The sequence below is a fragment of the Zonotrichia leucophrys genome, chromosome 3 (assembly GCF_028769735.1).
Source record: "Zonotrichia leucophrys gambelii isolate GWCS_2022_RI chromosome 3, RI_Zleu_2.0, whole genome shotgun sequence".
Taxonomy (NCBI): Eukaryota; Metazoa; Chordata; class Aves; order Passeriformes; family Passerellidae; genus Zonotrichia; species Zonotrichia leucophrys.
Window position 1 is genome coordinate 19802405 of NC_088172.1, and position 17502 is coordinate 19819906.

A 17502-nucleotide genomic window follows, 5' to 3' on the forward strand; every position below is an offset into this window, starting at 1 on the left:
CAAGGATACAATCTTCATTAATGCAAAAAGAAAATATTCTAACCTGGCTGATTTAGGAGATGTCATTTCAGGACATCATCCATCCACTAAATATTTGAATGATTTTGCTTCCTAAAAATGATACTCAAGTGGGTGAACAGGCAAAGAAAAGCAGAAATTAGTAGAAGAACATCAGCTGATCACTAATTTGATGAACTAGAAATAAAGTTATTTATGTTCAAGACAAATGTATTCACTGATCATTGCTATTAGGGCTCAGGCCACAATGCTGAAGTAGTAACAAATCAGAATGTATAATTTAAAACCAAAGATGAAGGTTTATTAGTTATTTATAATAGAATTTGATCACAGATTTGACTGAAAATATTGACATAAAAATCAGTAAGAGCATAAAAACACAAGCAAGAAGTTCTATAATCAAGCTTAGCCTCCAGCTAATAAGCTAAGATTGAACGATTTGATTTTTAAATAAAAGTTACTTTGGCTGCAGCTAGCCTGAATGTGTATGCATATTCAAACAATATAGACATATAGACATCACCAATGTCATCTCCAAATTTCCTGTACATATATTTCTAGTGAGACAGATTAAGGATTTTTAAAGATTTTAATTCTCTGTGTAGGGAAATTACTCAAGTAATAATTCAGCTTTAGGTAAAAGTCCAGTAAAACACCAGTCTCATTGGTTTGCGTTGGGAAGAAAATATACCACTTTAATGATAGGATACTTATAAGAGATTTGGTCTTGTCTACATATTCCACTGGAGATGGAGGATTATCTTTCCAGCAAAGAATTTATTTGGAGAGATAAAGCACAGAATATTACTCAGCCAGTGAGGTACTTACATTAATATTTACAGAGCAATAAGTTGTACAGAAGCAAGGAGCCCAAACTCACAGAGGCCCTAATCTTGGTATCTGTATGCAGCTAATCTTTGTGCTGACCCATCATGGCTTCTGATGCCTGCCTAACCAGGGAGAAAAAACTCCACTTTAATTCCTTCCTTGGCTTGTACAGCAGTAAAACCAACAACAAAAAGAATGCCCAGTTTTTGTGGCAGAATCAGCAAGAGGGTGGGCAATGTTTTTGAGAGCTATTACTGAACTATGTTTATTAGTACTGAAAAAAAGAAAATATTTATCTTTATGGAGTGCAAAAATAGTTTGCAGTTGCTCTGTCCACTTCAAATTATACATCCATAATACAGTTCAACAAATATGAATATATGAAAACACGCTGCAAATATTTTTCTTGCACTCTCCACAAAAAGGTTAGTGCATGTACTGTATTTTTTTCTTGAGGGAAACAGATGTCAGGAACTAGGTACCTTACTGTTGCCGTAAATGTCCTCTCCCTCTCTGAAAGTGTTGTTTATTCCTCTTACACAGTTTTTCACTTCCTTTTCATTCCCTCTTTGACACCAGTTTATCTTTGAATTCAGATCTTAACTTGAACATGCTCTTGGGAAGTGTGACATGCTGTTATTATGAAATAAGTGTGCTATTACCAGACGAGAGAACCTTCCGCTAACCTGACTGACTGCTTACAAGAGGAAGGATTTAAATCACAGGCACTGGGGTGATTTGTAAGGCTATCTTACTGTCAGCTGCTTAGACTTTTAAAAATACATTCCTTTAAACAAAACGCATATGCATTTTTCTTTACAATGTCAGTAAGACAGACTTCTCATTTTCCAAAAGCCTTCTGGATTCTTTCAGAGACTGCTGCCTTTTCACATCAATGTAATACAGCATTCACATAATATAACAAAAGTCAAAACCTTACATAAAGATTTTAGGTTTAAATTGTCCAAATGCACAAAACTAATTTAAAAGACATTTTTCAAAGCATAGAAACAGTATATAAGCATGGAGAATAAGAACATCTGTTAAATTTTTAACTTATAATTCAACAGTAAAGAGTAAATACACAAGTGCTATGGGAACAATTTTTCAAAACAGGTTTTAAAGGCTTTACTACACATTAGCACACAAGTTATTTCATTCAGTTTCAACCAATGATAACCTCTTTAAACAAGTGCTTTATTTTGCTTTTCTCAGTATGAGAAATAGGGCACAGTACTTAACACTGTCAGATATTCAGCAGTGCAATTGTAAGATCCTTAACATTAGCTGCAATTTCCATGTTAGTTTTGAACCCGTGCTATTTGAGTTTAAGATGTAATTACACTTGCTACCAGCTGAAGTTTGTTGTCATCACCTAACTCTGAAGAGAATAAGCACAGCCTTTGTGCACTACAGACAAACTATATAAAAATGTTAAGGAGGAAGGACATGTAGCAACTATTCTTCATAATCCTAGGACTCACTTCCTACTTCTGTATGTGGATGACTCATCTTTCAAAGATTAAAATAACATTCATTATTAGAAAATGCTCACAGTGAAAGACACTACCATCTGTCCTACAAACAGGAACTTCATTAATGCACAGTAAGAGTCTTCTTAGATATGTGCCTACATTATTTGTGTAGACTAGAGTTCGGTAGATACTTGTGAATTCCACTTTAGATATCACTTAAAAATTTGGACTGAAAAAGGAAATCACTATAAAAGTAATGAAGCAGCAGAAATTAAGAAGCATTTTGTATTTAATAAGATGTGTGGAAGTGATAATGACAGGAATTAAAAAAAACCCATTAATTCATGTTATTGTTATTACTCAGGATGTGATATCATGAAGTCCCAAGCTAAATTAAAATGACCAATTATATTTTAGGTACAGTGGCATCAACAACATACTAAGAACATACATATATACAGATACAATTATGTTTATATAATACAATTATGCTTAGATATACAATTATGTTTAGATAATGCCTTTTAATGTTAATACAGTGTTACTATAAAAAGAGTGGGACACCAAAATTAGTCTATAATTTGGAAATATGATCAAATGAAATATATGATTATCTGAGAAAAGATATCCCAAGTTTAACCCAAGACATTCCAGGAAAGCCAATCCAGCCAGTGGCTACGAAGAAAGCAACAAAGTTGTCATACTGGTAGGAGAGGTGCTAAATTTAGATCTTCCAAATTCAAAGCAATTAAATACATAATCTACTTGTGTGAAGCTCTGATGGATGTCTAACCATCTATCCTTATGACAGCAAAGTTGAACGTGATTTACTGAGGCAGAACTTATATAATAAGCTTTATAAGCAAGTTATGTTTCAAATACTATGGAGGAGCCAGAGAGTTTATGCTACAAAATTCAGTATGTTGATGATAAGGACCAAGATAGGGGTGTTAGACACATTAATGAAAGCATAGCATCAAGAAAGGGAGAGAATAAAATATCAGAGACATAAAGGAAACATAACGGGCAGATTATAGATTTAAATGCATTGAAGGGTGGTGGCAGTGTCAACTGTTAAAGAGAAAAAGGGAGAATGGAAGAATTTCCAAGGGAATACACAAAGTCTGGTTTTGGCTGCATTATGCTTCCACTGGTGCAGTGACATCTAGGAAAAATACTGTGTACTGAAATGATGGATTGGATGTCACAAGGCAAGATGGGAAAAAACAGACTGAGTCACCAAGCCAGAGTGGTAACTGAAATTTTCAGTGGATCAGATTATTGACCTCTTGTCCCTTCTGCAGAAGTACAATATGAGAACTATTGGGCAAATGCCCTCCCTTGTAAGGAAGGGCACTCAAAGGAGACGTGATGGAACGTCAGAGACGGAACATAAAGTTGATTATGAATTCACAAGATGTTACACCAGATGTTCTGAGTGATTAGAAATAAACTGCAGCTGAGAAAGTGAGTGGAATCCTGAGACTTTTTTCAAGAAGTCATGAGAGACTGGTGCAGAAGCTCAAATGGAATAAAAATGAGCAAATGGTGGGGAAACTAGGAATGATTTTTAAGATATTATCATTAATTTTAAAGTGCTAAAAATCTGAACTATGGGTCTGGATGAAAAGAAATTGTTTGGCTTATAGGAAAACTTAATCTATCACTCTTTGTAAAAGAGGGCAAGATCTAAAAACAGACAAGATTTTCAGCAGCCTAAAAATCCAATAGGGTCCTAGATCCTGCTCCCTGTTTTATAACTTACAAGTTCATGAGTCTTGTCCTTGTTGACATTTGTTCCTGAGAAAAATGCTAAACTACTTACAGTGAAGGAAAATATTTTGAAGACAGCAAATGGAACTATCATAAACTAATATTAAAGTACCAGGACCCAAAGGTGGGAACTTAACGTTGAGTGTCAAAATGTGAGGAATGTAAATACCAGGAATATATAAAATACTTTATTAATTTATTCCATGTTTCAGATTATTTTTCATCTCAGATTTGATTTTGAAATTACATTGCAGTATTTGCATTTACATATGTAGATTAAATACCCCTGTAAAAATGAAGCACCAAAACCTACTTGTTTACATGATTTTGCCTTTAGTTTGCACAATATTTTTGATGTAGTTTTCCCTTCCTAAAATGAGTAAACTGCTGAAATGAAAACTTATCTACCAAATCAACATCTTGAAAGTTTTAAAGTGGCAAAGTTTGCAGATAGCAGACTAAAGCTAAGTCAACATTTCTTATATTTCTTAAGTTTATATGCTTCCTTTTCTATCAGAGATCTCACAAGATCTCTGTATCTGCCTGTCAAACAGAAGCTGTGCAGCTGTAAGGAAAATGGTAGTTGGAAAGATAATGTTAGCACAATTCAGGCATCTCTCTCAGAGCAGCCTCCTCATCTGCTGCATGGAAGAAACCCACGACTGGCTGAGTAAGGGAATTTACTGTTTCCCAGGAAAGGAAATTGCCTGCACACATCTGGCAAAATGTTCTAAATGTTTAGTTTTGACAAAATACACATTTCAGCTCTGCTTATAAGGTGAGTTCTGTAGAGTGGGTATCTTCTTTCTAAAAAGGGAAAAATCTAATTTGTACTTTAAATATGTCAATCCACTATTTGGTATTTTATGGCATATACTGTATACACTCAGCTCTAAAGCAAGCAGGAACTCACAGGCTGAAAGCTGTGTTTTAGTTTACAGGAAAAATGTATCATGAATGTAAATACAACACTCCATATCGACAGCAGAAATGAAAGATGAAGAGAACAACAAACATGAAAGAAATACTGAGAGGATGTGACTAGCCTGAATTATAACTTTTTACTCAGTTTCTGACATTTATAAGACTCCATGCCAAATTATTTAAATTCCTCTCTACTTCAACATGTCTAACAAGAAATGGTTGTTCTCATAACTGGCAGGGGACAGATCTTCTCAGTCATTCAGTTTTCAGAATAAGTCCTCCCTTTCAAGCAGACTTGTTAAAATGCCTCTAAGGCTCAGTAAAAAGGCTGTATGCAGGCATCTTCCTTCCTCTTCCTCAGATTTCAAGTACAAGAATGGATTTAACTTGCCTTACTTTTCACACCAGTTTTCTAAATTTAGCTGTTACTACTTTCTTTTCCCCTGAACTCTGACTGGCTTTGACTCTCTGGAGAGGTAGAGAAGACCACTTCCTCCTCCACAGCTGGGAAAGTTGCTCCCAAAAGGATAGAAAGGGTGAAGGATCACAATCTACTGCTCCAAAAGATGCACCAAATACGGCACTAAGCTGCAGCAAAGGGTTAAAGGGATGTGTATTTATTTCGTTGGCAAGGTGAACAATCACTAACTTTCCTGGACAGTGGGAGAGAGCACCTCATTAAAGCAATAGGAGTCCATTGGACCCAGATGGGGAAACAGCAAAACTCTCTCTTGGTTACTTGTGTTTGGGGGGTGTATTTCAGTTACTGCCCCTACAGTCTGGGATCAATGAAAGCTTCTCAGGGTGTTACTCCAAGACCTAGATGAGAAGCACAGTGAGTAGAAGCTGTGGTGGTGCCTGCTGTGCTGGTGAGAGTCTTCCATTAGGAGTTTGCTTTCACTTCTCAGAATAATACCTGTGCTTTCCTTATCTTTTCCCCAAACTGCAGACAGCTGCCATAGCAACTGGCCATTTACTCATTCATTCATTCACAACGACAAAAAAACCAAGACACAGAAACCAAGCCCAGCTTAAAACACAGTAAAAGGTGAACTTGTTTCTCTTTCCAGTATTCCTACAACCACAGTTCTCCCTAGTGGAGGCCCAAGATACAGCAAGGCTTCCTAGGCAGTCTCCAAATTCAGTTTGGCTCCTGGCCTCATTACGGCACAAGGGCCTCCCAGGGTCATGCTTTGGCTTTTCATAAAGGAAAACAGACTCCAGTTCAAACTTTTAGAGACACTAGACACTCATCTCTCCTCCAAAACTCGGCAAAACTGAGCTGCTAGATTACAACAGTGCTGTGACTCATTAGGGTGGCATACAGATGGCAAGCTTTATAGCCATTCAAAATCTACTGATTTAATCAAGCCTCTCATGGAGATCCTGTCCAATGAAATCCCAGCAAATTCTCCCTTACATCTTGTCTTTTATATGTGTTCAGTGCCTTGAGTAGACTTCTAATAATTAAAAAGCACACTCCTAAAATACTACACTGCTCAGTCTCATATTTTCATTTAATATGCAACTAAAGAATTTAAAAAATCCATGAAAATATAATCAGAAAAATAAAGATTATCCTCCAATTCTTCCTCGTTGAGAGACAGATATTTCCAGGGCTGGAGCAATTGAATTTTTACCACTACTCTATTAACTATACACACAAGGTGGTGAAAGGAAGGATGACTAGTATGATATGGCCTCTAGTTTTTCTGGGGTAGCTGTGCAAGGAAAACAAGGAACAGACCAACTTAAGGACAAGTTGCAATAGGAAATTCTCATTTAAATTAGCAAATTAATTAAAGTACCCAAATAACAGAAAATACTGAATTGGAATGTCTGCTTAGATAGAAATGCTTCACACAGTGTAGTGCGTTAATCCAATGCTATTTTCTGTCTTTTGGATAATAGTAGGTTGGTCAAGTATCTTGCAAAGACTGTTATTCACATGGAATTAAACATTCTTTCAAACACTTCAATTAATTGAAAATTAGAAATCACTATACAACAAGTTTGAAACTTTGTTATCAATGCAAGTAGCTGGCACATTATCTGCTTGGGTATTGCAAGACAAAATTGAAGGGATGGAGAATGCATATTTCATATACCAAACCCTCCAAATACATACATTTTGATGCAATTAATCTTGACTGTTCCAAACATATCCCTTTGTTTCCTCTGGTTAGAAGGATGAACAGTGGCATATGAATACTCCACAAGAAAAAATCCAACAAACTGGTTTCACTCATCACAGTCCAAATATAATCAGAATCTTTCTGGAATTCACCAGAATCAGATTCTAGAGATTTTCCTTTCCAGACATAACTATGTAAAGAAATATCAGCAGTTTCCAGCAATCTAAGATATGAATTTTAGCTGCTACAACTCCTTTTGACAAACCCTGAACACAACTTCCATGACATAAATAAAGCCACATTAATTCACTATATATAATAAAGATAACGCAAGTTATGTAAGAGTCTGTCTTAAGAGATCCTGAGACATGCTGGGATTTTCCTTGAATATGAGAAACTTTGCTCAGTGACTCATGTTAGTTTGACTAGCACGGCATTCCCTTTGTTTGTTTTAATTAAGAAAAATCTATAGTTTCCAGATCCAGACCGAGCCAAAATCTCAGGCAGTTTGTCTTCAGGAGTCAGTATCCTATAATGCTGGTCTCAAGAAGACAATTTCTCCTTACAGAGAGGTAAACTTCTCCAAAATTTCAGTGGAATGGACTCTTTCCCAGGGTCTGCTAACGCTAGTAATTTTCCACTTTTTCAAAATGACCGATCATTGCAGAGACCATGGGAGTTGGGAAGTAGTCCTTTTTACCCTTACATATAAATTTCAAAGACTTTATTAGAATTTCCCTCCCCTTGTATGGGTATTTCCCACTCCCAAGGGCACAGAATTGGGCTAGGGAGAGCTAACAGGGTAATTCCTATTCAGTCATGCCACTTCCTGAGCTATCCCTTACTGCCACTGCCTCTGGATGGTTTTTCCTCTTCCAGTCCCAGCTAGCTTGTGATTTCTAACTCTTTTATTAACATTAGCACTTCCAAAATTAGCCATGACATAAAGAAAAAAAAGTGCCTTTAAAATAATAAATAGAAAGCTTGTAAACCCTTAACTCTTGAAAGATAAATGCCTAAAAAATGAGTGTTCATCTCAGAGATTCAGCAAAATACAAATTCTGTGTTCAACTGAAAACCTCTAATTACTGCCCCTCGTGTTCTCTTTGCAAGGATGTACCCAAGCCTGCTTTTGTATGCATGGGACAGTGTCTTTTTCCGTAATTCCACAATGTACTATACACCATCTAAATGACATCTTGGTTCAGCACATTTTAAAGAAAACAAATTAAGAACAAACAAGCCCAGGGCTTGTATGTATATATATGCATATGTGTGTGTGTGCTTAGTGGGGGTGGTCGAGAGTAAAGAGCTAAAAAATGATTACCATCGCAAATCATTTACTAGCATAGTTGGAGGCTATCGGAACTGATTGCTCTGTCTAGGAAACTCTTAATTAGAGCCGTGCTGCAGGAATTCGCAGGGGTCCTGCCGCTGCCGGCTCCTCCCTGGGGTTTCCTCTCGCCGCCCCGCTCCCGCCAGCCGCTGTGCGCTGCCCCCGGCCCCGGCGAGCCCGGGAGGGAGGGGCGGCTCCGCTCCACACGTGTGCCGGCTCTTACCCACTCCCGCTATAAGGGCAGGGGAGCGAGTGCCGGCGCTGGCGAGGCGCGGGGCTCGGCGGGGAGCGGCGCAGGAAGGCAGCGGGCCAGGCGGGGCGGCCGCAGCTGCTTCCCGCGCCTGACAGCTGCGGGCACGGCGGGAGCGGCCGCACCTCCCCGGCCCGCCCGGGGCAGGCAGGCAGGGCCAGCCCTCGCCTCACGGCACATGGCAGCGGAGCGCTCGGCCGCGCCGCAGGTTAGCTAGGGTCGGGCTCCGGCCAGCGCATCCAGGCTCTCTAGGTCCGCCGAGTTACCGCAGGGATTAAAATGCAGCTGGCCGCCTGCTTCTTTCTGGGCTGCGGCATAATCTTAGCTTCAGGATACAACTCCTTCAGTAAGAGCATGGAGACGATAGGCAAGAAGCAGTACCAGGTTCAGCACGGGTCGTGCAGCTACACCTTCCTCCTGCCCGAGGCGGACAACTGCCGCTCCTCCACCCCGTACGTGTCCAACGCGGTGCAAAGGGATGCACCTCTGGACTATGACGATTCAGTTCAAAGACTGCAGCTACTTGAGAACATCATGGAAAACAACACTCAGTGGCTAATGAAGGTATGGTCATATAATTTCTATCCCCAAAACCTAACATCCTGTTATTTCTTTCAGTGTGATTTCTTTTTTCTTGAACTGTGCCTAAATTCACAGAGTCCATTGTCTAAGCTAAATTTCTGAATTACCTTTCAATCAAAAAGTTGTTTTGAAGTCTGGGAACATAATATACAGTGGCAAGGAAGAGTAAACCGCACAGTTGTGCAGAGACTGTGCCTTAAAGTTTGTCATTACATTTGAGTTGCTTGGACAAATTGCATACACAGATGGACTGTGGGCATGTCTGAAGTTTCTGACATGAGAGAAGAAGCTACTAATTTATAATTAACTGGCAAGGGCTACTTTAGATCTATTTAAAGAATATAGAATGTACCTTTATCTGAGACATGCCTGAAAAATGTTATCTGAAATGTGATTTCAAAACTTGAATGAAGAAATTAACCTATTAAATCCCACTGATAAAGAACTGTAGCTCCAGCAAAGGCTGCAAGTCAGGACTTGCAGTGAAATCTGCCTTGTGAAGAGATAGAATTTCAAGAAAATTCTTTAGTGGTTATCCTTTGCATCCTGTAACATTTTCAGTGAAATGTACAAGATTCAAGGGAAAAATAGTCTGGAAAAAGTGTTACAGATACCACAGAGCTTCCCTTAATGCAATACCATTGGAACTAAGGGAAAATTGTCAATGTTTATTGACAAAGTGGCAACATTTGTACCTGAAGAGCCGGGGGAAAAAAAAATTCAGCACATATTTTTATTATTACTGGAGAACAAACCTGATCACGATTTCACATTTTTACAGAAATTAATTTGATTCAAAATGCTATGCAGTTCAACAGATTTTGATTTTAAAAACCTTTATTTCAGTACTATCTGGAAAGGTGTTATGGTATAATCTAATTGCATGGTAAATTTATGAGCCTTTATGTTTTGTACCAACATGCCTGTCTTCTAAGCAATAAATATTTTAAGGACTTGGCACTGTATTTCCTAGTAAGTGTTCCAGTGATGCCATAATGGTTTCTTCCTAACGAAAAAAATCTGTGTTGCAAATAGAGAAAATTCAGTTTTTTACAAAGGATAGCAATTTCATGCATAGTTACAAAATAATTTTGCACTAGGACTCACTCCTCTCATCAGTTACAAAGTTACAGAACTCCTGTGATACAACCAGTGAAACCTGCTGGCGAATTTGTTAGTATTAAACTTCCCATTCCAAAACAAACAGCGGAGGGTTTTCATCAACCTGGAAATGAGCCTTGAAGATTAAATCCAAAATGCATACACTTGAAGGCTCCAGTGTGGAATTCTAAATCTCTCTTTATAGGTTAATTTAGAGACACAAATAATGTCAGTTCAGTAGTTTTTGGATTTTTTTTTTTTAAACAGGCAAACTTACTCTCCTCCACGTACTTACATTTCAACTTATTAATTTACAATGCTCACTGTTGTAATGCCAATACCACAATTAACAGATGTGCAATGCAGGATGAAAAACACACAAAGTAGAACAGTCTAAGCTTCCCAGCTGCTAAGCAATTTCCTAACATAAATAGTAAATCACACAACACTTCAGTCTTAAATGCCACTTGAGTAGACAAACACAGTATCATAAGTGGCATCAGGTAAACAGAAACCAGTAAGCATCCTTATTTAGTAAAAGCTATGCTTTTTCCTGTCAGACCCTGGGAACTCAGTGCCAAGAGGAATAGGATAAGTATCTCTAACCCATTCTTTGGGGGATCAAAAGATAGATTCTGATTTACAAGACAGAGAAATGTTTCTTGTATTTGAGCAAAGGCTTCTAAATAAGAGGCTTTAGAACAGCCTGTTGTTTTTTTTCCTAGCTGTTCCACAGCTAAACATCCTGTAAAATATCTACTGTTTGCCTTTTTCACTATTTTAACACCTGCTCTCTATGTCATCTGTTTTGTTCACAAAGAGCCTCCAACAAAAAGTAGCTTTTCCTCAGATTTACTTTGCTAGAGACACCTGGTCTGCAAGTGAAGATAAAAAGCAAACAATAACCTTTAAAGTTGCTTACAGAGTTTTTTGCTGGTTTTTTAAGGTCACTAATACACATTCTTAGTCCATATTTCAACCTCCCAAAATGTAGTACAAGGTCAGTCAAGATGGGGAGAAAAAATTGTATTTGCTTATTTTTTTAGTGTATTGAAAGTGTAATACAAGATTGCTTTTAAAAATAACCTGACATTTAGCTTCTCAGCAATTGCACAAAAACCTTCACTGGGTCTTTCTCTTTAAAAGTTATTTGTGTTCATTTAAGAGGCAGAACCAGTTTTGTTTTGAAGTTGTGTGAAATATACATAACAAACTCCTAGTGTGAATTAATCTTTAAATGTTGTTCCTGAAATATTGCACATCCCCAAACATTTTTACACACCTCCCCCTCTCCTGCCTTTAATCCATCAACTAAAGGAAATGTTCTGTTTCTGAATGAACACTGGGCTGTATGAATGGAACAGCATGGGAAGTGTGTGCTTCATCTGCTTAATGGACAAACACAATGGGAAGAAAATGAGTTAGATATGTCCAGGCTCTTTTCTGATCTGCTCCTGCATAGGAAGCAAAAGATTTTTTTTTTTTTTCTACAGTTACTACAAATTGCTTCTTCATGAAAACACATCTTTTTTCAATCTGAACTTTAATAATGCATTATGCCACTACTGTATGTGCCATACATAAAACTGGAGAATGTCTTTTAAAAAGCAGATTATGTTTAAGCATTCAGATGACAAGCTAGGACAAACCCTTATTCCACCTAATCCATGCTTTAGCAGTAAGCCAGTAAGTGATACTTTGAAGCAAAGGCCAAAATGCTAGATGAGCTGTGCTGCAATATACCTAAAATGAACTTTCCTCTTTGACTTTTCCTATCTTGGGATCAATTTGTATACTGAAGTGTAAGATTTTTTTCTAATGTGTGTATGAGCAGGGAGCGTAACGCTCTCAATAATAAAATTTTTAATTAACTAGAGACGATAGCAGGCTGGTATGCACGTGAGATACAAGACTGGAAACATTAAATATAAAGATAAATGTTGGCTATTATACTTTGGAACTTTTAATATACAACACCAGGTTTTCAGATATTCCTAAAAGACAGGCAATCCCTTAGGTTCAACAATTTAACTCTTTCTATGTGAATAAATGGCAGCTTTACCATTTGGATCACAGCACTTGCACTCAAGGAACTGCACTTTTTTCAGATATTAAGACACTGAAATAACTGCATGCTGACTTGAATTTGCTTCTTAACATTGACTGGATCCTATGACTCAGGAGATATGACTGTCCACAGCAATAGTGTGGAAGAAACAGGTCATATTTTCTTAGTCTTTCCTGTTAGAAACAGCTGAAAACAATGTATGATCAAATTGATGATAGCACCTGGAATGCAGGTAATTTATTTGTAGTTTATCAGCAGATCAAAAGACTAACAAATAAAAATCAGTGTCAGGAGTCAACATTTAAACCCATTACCAGAACTTCATCCTGAATCATCCCAGCAGACCAGGAGGGGGATGCACTGCTGACAGAAATGCAGTATCTTTGGATACAGTTAACTGAGATTCATTTTCCCTTGTCTTGATACCCTGGAAGGTTATAATTATTTCTGTACTGAATGTCATTTGTTAAATACAAAAAGATACTTTGACATGCTGCTATTCAAAACTATCTGCACACAATGAATAAGGACAAATATATTGAACAGAGTTGGACTTTGAAGTACTCAAGAAATTATTCTGACCCTGAATCCTACATTCCTTTCTTAAGTAATGCATCTGTTTTTACTTATTGTGAGAAGTGTTTGGTTCTGTCTATCAATGATTATTTGCTAAGCAAAAGAAAACTGGTAGGACTCAAAAGAAAGCACTTTCTTACTTTCGGACTAGTATGTTACCAGATAAAGTTTCCACACTACTCTGGATGATATAATTATGCAGTTTACTGTTGTACTTCCTGTAGGTAAATTTCAGTGAAAGGATTTGAAATGATGCTATTGCATGTGTTTAAAAACTTATAGGAACCATATCTGCATCATTCTGCCAATACCAAATGGGTGCTGCAGGTCTGAAATTGTACACAATCAACAAAGAAAATGAGATTTTCTTGTCCAGATTAACAAGACAAAATTGAAATAGAGAATTCACCTCCAAGATGTTATCAGTAAAAATGGGATAAAGAGAGGATTACAGAATCAGTCTCTTGCTAGCATTCAAGATATATTTTTCTGTGCTTTGTTTGTTATTAACATGACAATAAACTTGTCAACTTTGACTGGTCCAAACAGCAAAATGAGAGATTTTCTTCATCAATTATCAATAGCAAGCATTTAATTTTCTTTTTTTCTTTCTTTCTTTACTTTTTTGGTTTTTTTCCTCTTGAAGTGTACTTATAGGAAACGAGCTTGAAGATTCCTGAATTGCCAGTTTCCAGTTCTTTTTATTTGCATACCCACTTAATATATAAAATTTAACAGCATTACCTTTAACACATCTTTGATACTTTGTCAGAGAGACTAAAGTTAAGGATGGTGTTTCTTTTACAGACAATTTTTGTTACTGGTCCTTTTTTCTTGTTAATTATGAAAAAATGCAACAACTTGTTTCTCACCTCAAATTTACAGAGTCAAACAGTAAAATGTCCTTGATTCCTAAGCTAATATGTATGTATTGCTTAGAATGGAAGTTATTCTGAAGCCCACAGAAATGGGTTGGACCCACTTCTAACCTTCAAAGTATGACAACTAGTACCTTTAGTAACTGTTTAATACTGTCCTTTACATACTACAGTATTTGCTTTTGAAAATGTACCATATTCTTTGATTTACAGTATTAAGCAGCTTAGTTAATGATTATTTCTTTAATAATTTTTTACATACTTTGGTGCAAGAACCTCCTGCTGCACCTGTTATTTCATGGGCTTCTACACAGCTTTGGCAGAAAGGGCAAAGTAAGATGGTTTTCCCCACTGTTACTATTGTTACAGGTCTAGACAGGCAAAATGTTGCCAACTGGTTTAGAAGACAGAGTCTTACATCTTGCATTAGTGTCTACAACAGAGAGGGGCCACTCTTGGATCTTTGGAACTTTGCAAACCCAGAGTTTCATCAGGTGCCTCAGTCTATATTAATTAGCCTTCTAGAGTAAGTTCAATCAGCCTCTTCAGCCTCAAGGAGACAAATGGAGGAATGGAAAACTTAAAAGAAATCCCCCTTATGAGGCAGATTTTTCAGCATTGCTGAGAAACGTACAAAAGCCACATGCTGCATGGCTCTCATCCTAACATACTACTTTAACACTGAAGTTTGTAGGCCTGAAAATTCAGAGACAATAGGTAGAAGGTACAACTGTGGACTACACAGCAAATCTTATATAAATATATAGATAAACATTATACTTCCCACTTGTTAGAAAGCAGCTTGAGTATAAGAGTCAAATCAGGATTGATGGCTTTTCCATAAGATTTTGGTGTCTTCTCTTGCCACATTCTGAGAGAATCACAGAATTACAGACTGGTTTGGTTTGGAAGGGATCCTCAGAGATCATCTAGTTCCAACCCCTCTTCTGTGGGCAAGGCTATCTTCCAGATCAAGTTGCTTAAAGACATATCCAGCCAAACCTTGAACGCTTCCAGGGATGGGGCATCCACAACTTCTCAAGGTAGCCTGCTCCAGTGTGTCACAGCTCTTACTTAAAAAAAAAAACAACCCCAAAAACACAGACCAAAACTAAACAGAAAAACCACAACAAAACCAAACAAAACACAAAACACAAAGTTCCTGGAACTGGAGATGCAAGTTGTACTTCAGAGAGAAATGGTTCTTGCATCTAGTTAGCATGTTAGGATACTAATGGGAGCATTAAGGATACTTGTACAGACTGCATAAGGGAAAATGGGAAGAGATGGCTCTTGGGGAAAAAAACCAAAAGCATGTACCTGCAACAAGGATGTCATGCACAGAAAATATCTGGGTAGTCCAAATGCACCCTGTGAAATATCTCACTGGTAATAACAGTGAAAACAATGTGTCAGTGGACCATAAGTATCACTAGATCCTTCAAGAAAAGGAGAGTTTCTATGGCACTGAATAAGAAGTTTCAGAAATATGCACTGACGATTTTATCTGCCTTTTAATAATTTGAACTTCTCAGCCTAGCCAAATATAAACTAGAGGGGGGAAAATAATATGAACATCAGATAACCAAAAAAAAAGCAAAGCATTTGGGGAGAAAAAAGCATAGCACAGTAATTAAACACCTGGAAATGCTTTAAAGATATGGCACATTTCACAGCATTAAACCAAATAACCTGACGCACACAGTAAGTTAAAAATACTGTGATAATTTCATTTCCTTGACCAGACATATTTCTAGGCAATGGGACAGAGGAAAAAGAAATCTTATTTATTCTCTAGAGAGAATAAAGAGAAATATTTTTTGGTGAACCTGATGTCTATTCCAAGTAAACCAGGCCCAGAGGAGATGTTAAAGAATGCTTTAGGTTGTAAAATCCAGATCTATGTTTTGTATAAAAAAAAGAATCCCACACCTAGATAGTTCTGCAAACACTCACTGAGTGAGTTCTTAAGCTGCCTAGAAAAATCCTTAAAAGCTTCTTTAAAAGAAATTCTTATTGTGTTCCAAGTAATTACTGAAAATCCTGTTAGATTTTATCTCTTTGTGGAACAGGTTAACCCTAAAATTAAGATCTTGTTTATAAAGCTCAGCAAACGTATCCTGCAATTTGTATGATTAAATGATATCTATCTACTCTCTTTCCAACTTCCAGCACATTATGGCTTGGTCTGAAGAGAGAGCAGGAAGCTACAGGAACTTTTCTGCTGTCTTTATACTGCCCATATGAAGCTTTATCAGTTTAGCTAATAATCTTCCAGGAGTCTACTAAGGTCATAAAAAGGTCTTACTACTAAAAAGAGAAGGCTGATAGAATATGCAACCCTCTTTCTGCTAACTTCTCTCTCTGCTAATAAAAGTATGCATGGGAATCTTGTATTCTTCACAGAATTCACTATTCACAGAAGCTGTTAGGAAACATTTTCCTCTCCAGACAAGCAAATACTTCAGAATTCTTAGATGACAGCAATGTTTTTTCCAATTCAGCTGTCTCTGGAGATCTCTTGTTAAAACCACGCAGCATGAAATGTCATAGCTTTGCTCAAACTCCTTTTAATAATGTAGGGAAAAAATTATCTTTTAGTTTTTGTACTTGTATTCTGGTCTCAAGTATCATGATAGAGTCTTAAAATAAAAACCACAACTATACAGATTTCCTTTACCCTCTAGGGAACAACATATCAAATTTGTATCATTGATTTTGCTCAGGTATTAAAATCACTGTGTTGTGGCGACACAACTGAGAGCTTATTATTTCCAGAACGGGGAAAAAAGCCTTCATTACTGCTCTCTCAATATTATCTACTAAAATTCTTCTATTAGGCATTGAAGTGTTAGACTGTGTAATATCTTTTAGGAATATAAATAACAAGAGATTGAAACTAGCTGTGTGCACTTCAAAATCTGTACTAAAGCATTGGTGAGTTCAGAATAAAATCAAAACTATCCTATTAGAGCATTCTAGTGTGGTACAGCATAATCACACAGCTGCCATAATTTGTGTACTTCAGAAGCAAAGTTTTAGCATGTTTTTTGAATAAACTGTTTATCAAAACCACAGGAAAACACACTCAGCAAATGTTTGATCTTTATCACTTCATTTAAAAGAACTTTTTGACAGGGAGAAAACCTAAAAGTTCTCATCTTTGGAGAAAATAATTGTATCCATTTAAAAATAGTAGGATTTTCTGAAAATCTCTAGTATAAAAATGACTGAGCAGTGTCTTAAGCCCTGTCCAAACAACAGCTCTGCAGACCTGTTCATTCTCACGCTGCAGGCACTAAGAGTCATTCACCTCCTGCACTCACCGTATCAGCTTCATCGCTATGCTTGCTTTTTGGTTCAGGCCTGCACCTGATGTGTGTGATCCTGGAAGGAAAAAGCCTCTTTGTTCCATTCTGTCAGGGTGTGGGAATGGGGAGACTCCCAGCTAAGTGGAAAGGACATTTCCTGGGCAATAGCCATAGCCCCCATACAGCTCCCCACACGTGATGTGACATCTGTGCACAGCAGGCTCTGCTCATCATGTGACCTGATGGA

The 17502-nt window shown here is 37.4% G+C and overlaps 2 protein-coding genes across 3 annotated transcripts in view; one reads left to right on the forward strand and one right to left on the reverse strand.

Annotated features, from left to right (window-relative positions):
• MCPH1 (microcephalin 1) overlaps positions 1-17502 on the reverse strand; it is a 122324-nt gene that overhangs the window by 26326 nt on the left and 78496 nt on the right. The gene's annotated exons all lie outside the window — the stretch shown is intronic.
• Positions 8683-17502, forward strand: part of ANGPT2 (angiopoietin 2) — a 41615-nt gene continuing 32795 nt past the window's right edge. Inside the window, exon 1 of one of the 2 annotated variants that reach the window (XM_064707607.1) lies at positions 8683-9303. In XM_064707607.1, the coding sequence (XP_064563677.1) occupies positions 9019-9303 (285 nt within the window). In that variant the 5' untranslated portion in view covers positions 8683-9018. The remainder of the gene's footprint in view (positions 9304-17502) is intronic. The other variant, XM_064707606.1, reaches the window with a different exon arrangement.